General features: G+C 44.6%; 1 protein-coding gene across 2 annotated transcripts in view; it reads right to left on the reverse strand.

Moving 5' to 3' along the window:
• tom1l2 (target of myb1 like 2 membrane trafficking protein) overlaps positions 1-8,650 on the reverse strand; it is a 33,113-nt gene extending 24,463 nt beyond the window's left edge. For both annotated transcript variants that reach the window (XM_056297119.1, XM_056297118.1), the window contains exons 1-4: positions 8,590-8,650; positions 7,612-7,696; positions 6,691-6,769; positions 5,691-5,840 (exon numbers count right to left, since the gene is read on the reverse strand). In XM_056297119.1, coding sequence (XP_056153094.1) covers positions 5,691-5,840; positions 6,691-6,769; positions 7,612-7,696; positions 8,590-8,641 — 366 coding nt within the window. In that variant the 5' untranslated portion in view covers positions 8,642-8,650. The remainder of the gene's footprint in view (positions 1-5,690; positions 5,841-6,690; positions 6,770-7,611; positions 7,697-8,589) is intronic.
• Positions 8,651-11,356: the final 2,706 nt, after the last annotated feature.

An 11,356-nucleotide genomic window follows, 5' to 3' on the forward strand; every position in this document is an offset into this window, starting at 1 on the left:
TTCACCCCTCTTTCAAACCATCTATCTTCTCTGTCCAAAATGTGTACGTTGCTGTCCTCGAAGGAGTGTGTCTTAGAGCTGTGAACGAATGCCAAAAATAGGCCTCGAACGAATAACGAATATTACACACTGAGGTTCGAATGGCATTCGAATACCTTGAATTTGCATATCACCCCCAAAAATCAATAGAGAGAGTAAGTCTATTGTAGCCCGTGTTTTTATTAACAGCATATTTATGACAACATACAACTCCAGCACATTGTCCGCACATATTAGTCCAAAAACTGTTGTTGAGCACCCCTAAACATAAAATAAATCTGACTAGGAAAAGGCCAGATGATGTTAACTAGGGCCTACTCTAAGTAACATACAGGTAAAATAAATCTGACTAGGAAAAGGCCAGATGGTGTTAACGAATTTACCGTAAGTAACATAGGCATAGTAAATTATCCATGACCCACGGGGCTTAAAAAAATAAAATCAAGAGTCCTACTCACTGTAGTAGTATAAGAAGTTGTGCTAATAGTGGTTTGCGAGAAAAACCAAAGCGTCCACGTGTTCAGACTCGAGAGCGCTCCTTTTTTTGGTGACCATGTTTCCCGCATCAGAAAAGACACGCTCAGAGCGCACGGATGTCCCTGGCACGGCGAGGTATCTCTGAGCCATCTTCCCGAGGTGTGGATATATTCTCTCTTCGATTTTCCCATTAACAGCCCAAAACCCAAAGAATTTCCATACGTAACTTCTCAGATGTTGTGGAGTATGAATGACTCTCGCAGGAGATGTGCTAGTGCTAGTGCTAGCGCTTGGGTCACAGCCAACGTTCTTCTCGGATTCCGCCATTTCCTGTGTTCTATGAGCCCGCCCGCTCGGCGTGGGAACTGACAAGAGCTTTTTAATTTCCGGTTTTACTACGGATGTAGGCTATGCTTATTTTCATAAAATACGTTTCACGAAACCATCATTTATTTCCATTTAAACGTGTGTGCATTAATAATAATAATATTAATAAGGGGGAAAAATATATTAAAAAAATATATTACAAAAAAATCGAATTTCATATTTTCATATTCAAATTCGAATATTATTACCATAATTCGAATGTACATTCGAATTTCAAATGCTATCTGACAGGCCTAGTGTGTCTTCTCCTTTAGGTGTAGACAGACTGCCGAGTCTTGTCCTGAGGAGTTTGGCCTTCTGTGTTGGGCCATCCGTTTGTGTAGTGGTTGTTTGGTTTCTCCTATGTATAGGTCAGTGCAATCCTCATTGCATCGTACAGCATACACCAGATTGCTTTTTTGGGTGTGTGGTACACAGTCTTTGGGATGAACCAGTCTTTGTCGGAGTGTGTTGCTGGGTTTGAAGTATACCGGGATGCGGTGTTTGTTGAAAATTCTCCTGAGTTTCTCGGAGACCCCGGAAACATATGGGATGACTGTTCTATTCCTTCTGTTCCTTTTCTCCTCGTCGCTCACCTGGTTGGTCTTTTTGGAACGTGTTGCAGTTTTCACAAAGGTCCAACTGGGGTAGCCGCAGGTTTTTAAAGCTCCCCTCAGGTGTTTGTGTTCTTCTCGTTGGGCCTGAGTGCTGCTGGGCACATTGTCAGCTTTGTGTCGCAAACCACAGTTTGTGTTCCAGAGGGTGGTGTGAGTCGAAAAGTAGATATTGGTCTGTGTGTGTAGGTTTCCTGTAAACCCCAATGTGGAGGCTCCTGTCTTCCCCAATGTGGCCGTCACAGTCCAAGAAGGGCAAACTGTTGTTCTTTACGTCTTCTCTTGTGAATTTAATGTTCTTGTCCACTGAGTTGATGTGTTTGGTAAACGCTTGCACCTCTTGTGTTTGGATTTTGACCCATGTGTCGTCCACATATCTGAACCAGTGGCTCGGAGGTGTTCCTCTGAAGGAGTTCAGGGCCCTGTGTTCTATCTCTTCCATATATAAGTTGGCCACAATGGGCGATACTGGTGAGCCCATTGCACAGCCGTGTTTCTGTCTGTAAAACTGGCCCCTGAATTGGAAATATGTAGTGTTCAGGCAAAGGTCCAGTAGTTGGCAAATCTGGTCTGGGCTGAGGTTGGTCCTATTGTGGAGGGTGTTGTCCCGTAGCAAACGTTGCCTCACAGTTTCCAAAGCCTCCATGGTTGGGATGCAGGTGAATAACGAGGTCACGTCGTAGGATACCATGGTTTCATCCGGTTCCAGTTTTACGCCTTGGACCTTGTCTACGAAGTCAATGGAGTTTTGGATATGGTGAGGTGTTTCACCCACTAAAGGGGTCAAGATGTTGGCTATATGTTTGGCAATGTTGTACGTGACCGAGTTTATGCTGCTGACGATGGGCCTGAGGGGGGTTCCATCTTTATGGATCTTAGGGAGTCCATATATGCATGGAATGTTATCTTGTGGGTAGAGACGGTGGTATTGTATCCGATCAATGGTTCCTCCTTTCTGTAGTTTCTGTAGGTACTCTATTATTCTCCTCTTGTAACCACTAGTAGGATCGCGTCTCAGAGGTTCATAGGTGTCGGTGTCGCTGAGTAATGACGTGATCTTGGCGTGGTAGTCTGTTGTGTTGAGGATAACCGTGCATCTCCCCTTATCTGCTGGAAGGATAGTGACGTTTTCATCCTTGCTCAAGGCTGTCACGGCTTTGCTTTCCTCCATGGTTAGGTTGGAAGGAGGGAGTTTCGCATTGGATAGAGCTGCTGATACCTTTAACCTTAAGCTGTTATGCCTCAGGTTCCGTTAAGATTGTTTTTCCTTATCGCTGATTCTGTGGATGTGATGAGGTCAACTTTAGGTAGTTGTTTGGTTGTCATGGCGAAGTTCAGTCCTTTGGCTAAGACCTCCTTCTCTGATTGGGAAAGTACCTTGTCCGACAGATTCTTGATCCATCTGCTCTGCGTTCCGTTTTGTGTGGGATGTTCTGTCTTTTGTCTCCAGGTAAGTATATCTGCTTGGCTAGTGTTGTTGGTTCGTCGCTGTAAGTTTTGAAACTTCCTTGTCTGCCTTTCTTTGGTTTTGTGGTGTTGAGATAGTTGGGCTTTCTTGGTGAAATCAGTGATCCTCTCCAAGACCGCACCAGGCAAGTGGGATGTTATTTGCTGGAGTAGCTGGTCAGATCTCTCCTTCAGCCTTTCAACAGTGAAATGGACCTGTCTCACTCTTTCATTCAGGAGTTGATTCTGTGCCTTCTCTATGATTCTGTCTGCTCTATGTCCTTTCATTGTGATACACAGGTGCAGGCTAGTGGAAATCAATAGCTCCGATGGCGACGGGCGCGGCTGGACATCGGAGCACAGGAGAGCCACGCATATCAATAGCTCCGATAACGACGGGCGTGGCCAAACATCGGTACACAAAAGAGCCACTCCTATCTATGGCTCTGTTAGCGACGGGCGTTGGTAAACATCGGGACACAAAGAGCCATGGGCATCTATAGCTCTGACAACGACTCCTAGAGGATAAATTCTGAGTCTCATCATCAGTCAGTCAGACTAGCTTCGTCTAGTCGGAAAGGCACGAACTGAGGAAACCTCTTGGATGAGAGGCGAAACGTCTTCACGGATATATACCAAGTCCAGTTGCACTTGATTCAACTCCTTTGGATAACCATGACCTGGATGAATGAGAACATTCACAGACACGCTCAATAATCTAGCTAAGAAAGTCAAAGACGGTTGAATCAGTTCATCTGGACACATTTACTGACAGATACGTTTCATCACTCATCTAAGTGACCTCTTCAGTCTCACCTGACTGCAGGTATCCCCACCCTTATAAACAATACAGCTGCATACCGACCAACACCAACGACCAGTTTCATATGCAAAAATGGGTGTGGCTATTAGAGGTTCAATGGCCATGTGTACTATTCACAAAGGATTTGGGAATTTTTGCAATCACAGCATTGTAAGATGGTGACAGATGTATTCTTAGGCCCCGCCCCCCGGTTCTGGGATGGTCATTCCCTCTTATCAGAATCAGGTTGTCTACAGGTGATTTAGCACCTGGTTCTCCACAAACATGCATTGCGAGTCGAGAGAGGGGCGACCGTCATCCGGCCGCACCCCAGCCCCGTCACAAAAGGCCCTGCTCACCGACCAAAGCCGGCTATCCTGGTCAGCCACTCAAAGCACTGAATTAAATAAGAAAGAAATTAAATAAAACTTGTTCCAACTGAAGGTTGTGGCACCATGGTATCGTTGTGTCTAGGGGGGAACTCTGAGGCGTTTAGTCATAATCCCAAAGATAGTAGCCTCGCACCAATGGCTCCTCAGCCAAGCAAACACACCAATGTCTGAACCTGCGGTTCCTCTCGTACTGAGCAGGATTAGTATTGCAACAACACATCATCCGTAGAGTACAACTAACCTGTCTCACAACGGTTTAAACCCACTGTCAACATCATTTGTCATGCGAGTTTGTCATGCAAAGCTAACATAATGGTTCTGTTGCCGCTGTTTTTAAAAATGGTGGTTGGGGCTGGAGCATAGTGGTGATGGTTTGATGACACACTACTTGACCGATCATGATTGACAGTACTGTTAGCCCCACCTCGGTTCTCGGCACTCAGATTCAGTATTTCCTCCTGAGCAGGGTCGAAATTAGGATCCTGGAACTACCTCCAAAACCAGGCCGTCGCCAATGGAAAAGCAAAATCAGAACCTGACACTCAATGAGCTCGTTAAGTTCCAGCAGTTGATAAGGGCTACAAAACTCAAAAGGCATGCATGTTAGGGTTAATACCCCTGTCTGTGCCCCTGACCGAGGCATGGCAAGAAGAACTGGAGTTGGTCCCCGGGCGCTGCACGGCGGCTGCCCACTGCTGCTAGCTACAGTGTGTGTTGGGATGGGTGCAGAGGATGAATTTCCCCACGGGGATTAATAAAGTACATCTTAATCTTAAGTCTCTGTTCTGTCATTAGAAAGTCCAGTTCTCTGACAGAGGCCGCAGCCGAGGTTCTTAGATTTCTCAACACCTATCAGTCAGATGTAGTCACCAAAGTTATAACAAATCACTGCTCATAACACAACCATGACAGAGTACACAGTTTGTAGTGTGTAAATGATTGAAGCTGGGGTAGGCAGTTTTTTTATGGCGTAATTGGGCAAAAATTCCATAATAACCATTCAGTAATTCAACTGGTATGAGAGAAAACTGGACTTCTGCATCTCCTCTTGGCTCTGTATTCAAGCTTAAAAAAAAAAATCTAGCCTGGGACGGAACATTTTAGCCAATCACGGGTCACTAGAGAGAGGGTGTTCTTAATGGCTGTTCGACAAATGCAGATGCGCACGTCCGCGATCAATTCGTGTCCGCCCTGCCCCGTCAGTCACTTGTAGTTGTAACCCTAACCCTAAAGACCAACTTGAAATGTCAAGTTCACATGAACAACATTGTGTAACTAGGAGATTTACCGAAAATTTTTTTTTATATGAATAGATTATCAACTACGATACGAGTTTCACAAGTCTCACTTTGATATTTCCTGTTTGTACCCGAGTGTACGGGGCTGAAGAGGGATGCGGAGGTCATTTGGTGGGAAGGACTTAGCGGAGCGATACGAGGCAGAAGGATTTGCATTGGAATGTTCGATGTTATCTACTGCAGCTTTAAGCATGGCACCTAGGCTGCAAGTATGTAAACACATGTACTTTTTTAATCCTTTTCATCTCAGCCATACCTGAATCAGGGCCAGCACTTTGTCCTGTACAATGGTTGGAGGGTTATTTTTAGGTGAGATGATTTTAACGAGCACACCGTCAATAAAGTCCCTGCTGGTGACGAGGGCATGGAAACGATGGCCGCAGTTCTTCACACACGTCTCCAGCACCTGCAGGAGGGACAGAAGTAGCCAAATCCCATCAGAATGGAGAAATCAGATCTCACTTAAGGGAAAGAATATATTATGAGCTACACTTGTATAAATGTCTTATTATCAGAATCCTCTAGAAAGTGACTATTCACTGACTATTTACTAAAGAGGCTTATGAACCTGTTGCATAAAATTACATTTTATACGGTAAGAAGAAAGCAGAAGAAAGCCACTTTATTTTGTCATTGTACCTTACAACGAATTGTATTCTTATAATGAATGTGTTCTCTGCATGTAACCCATCCTATTGTACAGGAGCAGTGGGCAGCTGCAGCGCCCGGGGACCAACTCCACTTCTTTCCATTGCCTTGCTCAGGGGCACAGACAAGAGTATTAACCCTGGCATGCATGTCTTTTTGATGGTGGGAGGAAACTGGAACACCCGGAGGAAACCCACACAGACACCGGGAGAACATGCAAACTCCACCCAGAAAGGACCTGGGACGGCCTGGGGTTTGAACCCAGGACCTTCTTGCTGTGAGGCCAGTGCTAACCACTGGGTCACCGTGCTGCCCAACTATAGATCAATTTATAAGCATACGTTTGTAATCAGATTAATAATTTATTGGGCCTTATAGAAATTCTTGAGATGAGATGATTTATTGATCCCAAAAGTATTATACTCTACAGGCATAGTACAGTGTGGGGAGGACATCTTAAAAATAATGTCCTCTCTATCTGAGTAAAGACCGCCAATCACTTCTGGTTACATCAAACCTATGCTCCAGTACCATTAAAATTTTTACGATAATGACTCTGATTATTGCCTCCCACTTTTCTATTCTTTGTCCCCTCCAGGCTTACTCACCGTCAGGGCCAGCATCACTTCCCTGTAGTTCCTGTTGCCATTAAGCCTCTTTTTCACTGCTCTGATTGCATCCTTTGGCCTGAGGGGGGCGGGGACACACACACACACACAAACACACACACACACACACACACAAATCAATGTAAATATGTACATACACACACAAATAAACACACACAAATGTACATACACATATGCACTTACACACAAACATGGACAGGGTGAATCAAAGGCAAGGACCATGCAGCTCAAGTCCAAAGGTCTCAAATGGACCGATAAGACTTGCTAGACCTACTGTGACAACTATCAAGAGTTTAACAGCTGAGGGTGAGAAAGAGCATAATTTCATGTACTGTCACTGAAAAAAACCTTTGAGTTACATAACTGCCATGTGGAACAATAACTGCAGACACTTGTTAATGAGTCCCTTTTCGGTCATTCTGTGTTTATAACCTGATCCTTTTAGCTATTTCATAAATGCCTGTGGACTGTTGTTGGCATTAACAACAATAAGTATCATTAGACGATTACAGCCCTGTGCTGGTGGGTGGGTCATCTCTTGAGTCTACGGGTACATATTTCTAAATAGGCTAATTGAGGTGCGGGGCTAAAGGCACCTAACTAAGCTTCCAACTCCTTCTCAAACAAGACATGGACCTTTTACAAAGTCTTTTCCATACAACAGTATTGGTGCAGTCAGATAAGGCATGAGGCCTTGGATAAGCCCAGACATAAATCAAAAACTAGGCTTCTCCTCTTAAAATGCCACAGTCCGATAAGGGAAGTTAGAGAGAAGAATGGCTGTAGTCTCTTCTAAGTCAGTCACATACCATGTTAACAGCAAACAAAACAGGGTTAAACAGATTTAACTTCCAGGATGTGGCACTGTCAATCATTGATTTATTCTCCTTAGTCTCTCACCCATCCTCAGTTTCATTGATGATGTCACATATTTCCATGTTGAGGGTCCAGTCTTCACTTTGAAGGGAGCCATCTGTGGCTCTCTCTAAAAGACAGAAAAGGAGATTAAAACAGGTAAAAGTGACAGCTCTGCTGGTCACAGCATTTCACTTATACGTCTCGACTCTGAAGCTCATGTCCCGACTGATGACTGTTTGCCAGTCAGGCTGACAGTAGAACAGTAGAACTCTGTCTCAGTCACAACAGCAGGGTTTGTAGTCGTACATCTCTATCTCTGTATGAAGTAGAAATAGTAGCAGTAATGAATTCGCCATGTAGAAACCATCATAATGATTCTATATGAAGTAGTAGTAGTATATTTGTTAAATAGTAATCATATAGTAGTACTACATGAAGTAATAGTGGTAATACATTTGCTACCCAAGTACTGCATGGAGCATTAGCAGTACATTTACTTCATAGTAATCCTGTCATAGTCGGGAGCAAATGTCACCCTGAGTACATGCAGGTGAACTGTGCCAGCTCGCCAAGAGGCGGCGAGTGGCGGAATCAGAGTAGGAGTACATGAACACTGACACATCAGTACCGCAGACATGAGAGGACGGGATGTCAGGTGCAGGGGAGAGGGCACGAGAGTGGACACCGATAACAGTGGTGTCTACGTGAGCAAAGCTAACCGAACAATGACAAATAAGGGATAATGTTAGAAGACTGCTGCCCAGCTGTAACACTGGCGCAGCCACAGCAGACATTACGTTCTTTCGCAAGCTAGCTAGCTAGCTAGCTAGCGGGCTAACAGCGGCTAGCCTCCGGAGGCTCGCCAGCAGCCAAGAACTCGTTCACGGACTCGGGCTAGCGGCTCGGGCTAGCCAAGTACATGATCGAGCGCGGTGGCAACCCGTCCCAACCGGTTTACGCGGCAGGGCCGCCATGTTTCTTTGCATCGCAGGCCGCCCGGGGGAGCAGCGAGGTACGTACCGATGCAGTGCCCCACCGGGGTGCTGTACGGATTCCCCAGGAGGAACTCCATCTTGCTCGGCGGCGGTCAGTCCATGGAATGACGCTGTGGGGGGGAGACGCGCGGAAGGTTCCGCCCACCGAGCGCCGTCATTGGCCAAGCGCCGATAACAACGAAGACGATTGGACAAGCACAACGCCCATCACGCGTGCACGGCCGGCGTCAGCACACGGCGTGTAAAACCGGGATCAAGAAATCGGAAATCCGTGAAACCGGAGTGAAGTCGGAATTTTAAAACGCCGACATTAACGAGGCAACACTGCGGGCATTTATCAGGATACAAGTGAGAGTTGGCAGGAGCCGAGTTTGGCATTTGTTTATTTATGCTTGCATACATAGCAAACACAGTGGTTAGCACGGTCACCTCACAGCAAGAAGCTCCCGGGTTCGAGCCCCGGGGGAGTCCAACCTTGGGGGTCGTCCCGTGTGTGCAGTTTGCATGTTCGTGGGTTTCCTCCCACAGCCCAAAGACATGTAGGTCAGGTGAATCTGCCCTATCAAATTGTCCCTAGGTGTGCAGGGGCCGGCATACATACATATCTATCTATCCATCTATCTATCTATATCAGTGGGTCTCAACCTTTTTGGGGTCCTGGACCCCCTGCGTATTTTTGATCTACCCTGAGGACCCCTCCACCTGATCTTGGGGGAGGGGGGTTGCAATTTGATGGAAACAGCAGAAACTGCATTTTAAATTGCATTATGGCATTTATTCACTCTTTGGGGAAAAAATAAGAGCTTTCAGTGTAACTTAGATATAGTTAACGAAACAGAATTCTTATGCAGTAACTTTCAGATATATGTAACAAAACAGAATATGTATTCAGTAACTTTCAGATATATGTAACAACACAGAATATGTATTCAGTAACTTTCAGATATATGTAACAAAACAGAATATGTATTCAGTAACTTTCAGATATACACTACCGTTCAAAAGTTTGGGATCACCCAAACAATTTTGTGTTTTCCATGAAAAGTCACACTTATTCACCACCATATGTTGTGAAATGAATAGAAAATAGAGTCAAGACATTGACAAGGTTAGAAATAATGATTTGTATTTGAAATAAGATTTTTTTTACATCAAACTTTGCTTTCGTCAAAGAATCCTCCATTTGCAGCAATTACAGCATTGCAGACCTTTGGCATTCTAGCTGTTAATTTGTTGAGGTAATCTGGAGAAATTGCACCCCACGCTTCCAGAAGCAGCTCCCACAAGTTGGATTGGTTGGATGGGCACTTCTTGCGTACCATACGGTCAAGCTGCTCCCACAACAGCTCAATGGGGTTCAGATCTGGTGACTGCGCTGGCCACTCCATTACCGATAGAATACCAGCTGCCTGCTTCTGCTCTAAATAGTTCTTGCACAATTTGGAGGTGTGTTTAGGGTCATTGTCCTGTTGTAGGATGAAATTGGCTCCAATCAAGCGCTGTCCACTGGGTATGGCATGGCGTTGCAAAATGGAGTGATAGCCTTCCTTATTCAGAATCCCTTTTACCCTGTACAAATCTCCCACCTTACCAGCACCAAAGCAACCCCAGACCATCACATTACCTCCACCATGCTTAACAGATGGCGTCAGGCATTCTTCCAGCATCTTTTCATTTGTTCTGCGTCTCACAAACGTTCTTCTTTGTGATCCAAACACCTCAAACTTGGATTCATCCGTCCACAACACTTTTTTCCAGTCTTCCTCTGACCAATGTCTGTGTTCTTTTGCCCATCTTAATCTTTTTCTTTTATTGGTCAGTCTCAGATATGGCTTTTTCTTTGCCACTCTGCCCTGAAGCCCAGAATCCCGCAGCCACCTCTTCACTGTAGATGTTGACACTGGTGTTTTGCGGGTACTATTTAATGAAGATGCCAGTTGGGGACCTGTGAGGCGTCTGTTTCTCAAACTAGAGACTCTAATGTACTTATCTTCTTGCTCAGTTGTGCAACGCGGCCTCCCACTTCTTTTTCTACTCTGGTTAGAGCCTGTTTGTGCTGTCCTCTGAAGGGAGTAGTACACACCGGTGTAGGAAATCTTCAATTTCTTAGCAATTTCTCGCATGGAATAGCCTTAATTTCTAAGAACAAGAATAGACTGTCGAGTTTCAGATGAAAGTTCTCTTTTTCTGGCCATTTTGAGCGTTTAATTGACCCCACAAATGTGATGCTCCAGAAACTCAATCTGCTCAAAGGAAGGTCAGTTTTGTAGCTTCTGTAACGAGCTAAACTGTTTTCAGATGTGTGAACATGATTGCACAAGGGTTTTCTAATCATCAATTAGCCTTCTGAGCCAATGAGCAAACACATTGTACCATTAGAACACTGGAGTGATAGTTGCTTGAAATGGGCCTCTATACACCTATGTAGATATTGCACCAAAAACCAGACATTTGCAGCTAGAATAGTCATTTACCACATTAGCAATGCATAGAGTGTATTTCTTTAAAGTTAAGACTAGTTTAAAGTTATCTTCATTGAACAGTACAGTGCTTTTCCTTCAAAAATATGGACATTTCAATGTGATCCCAAACTTTTGAACGGTAGTGTATGTAACAAAACAGAATATGTATTCAGTAACTTTCAGATATATGTAACAACAGAATTTTTATGCAGTAACTTTTAACAATGCAAACGGGAGCGAGATCTCTTTATTAAAATACAATAAATTACACTTGTGAAACAGATGTAATTAGAGAAAAAAGTCCCGTTACCCTTTATAGTTTAGGTAGAT

Source organism: Lampris incognitus, chromosome 17 (genome assembly GCF_029633865.1).
Source record: "Lampris incognitus isolate fLamInc1 chromosome 17, fLamInc1.hap2, whole genome shotgun sequence".
In the NCBI taxonomy this organism is placed as follows: domain Eukaryota; kingdom Metazoa; phylum Chordata; class Actinopteri; order Lampriformes; family Lampridae; genus Lampris; species Lampris incognitus.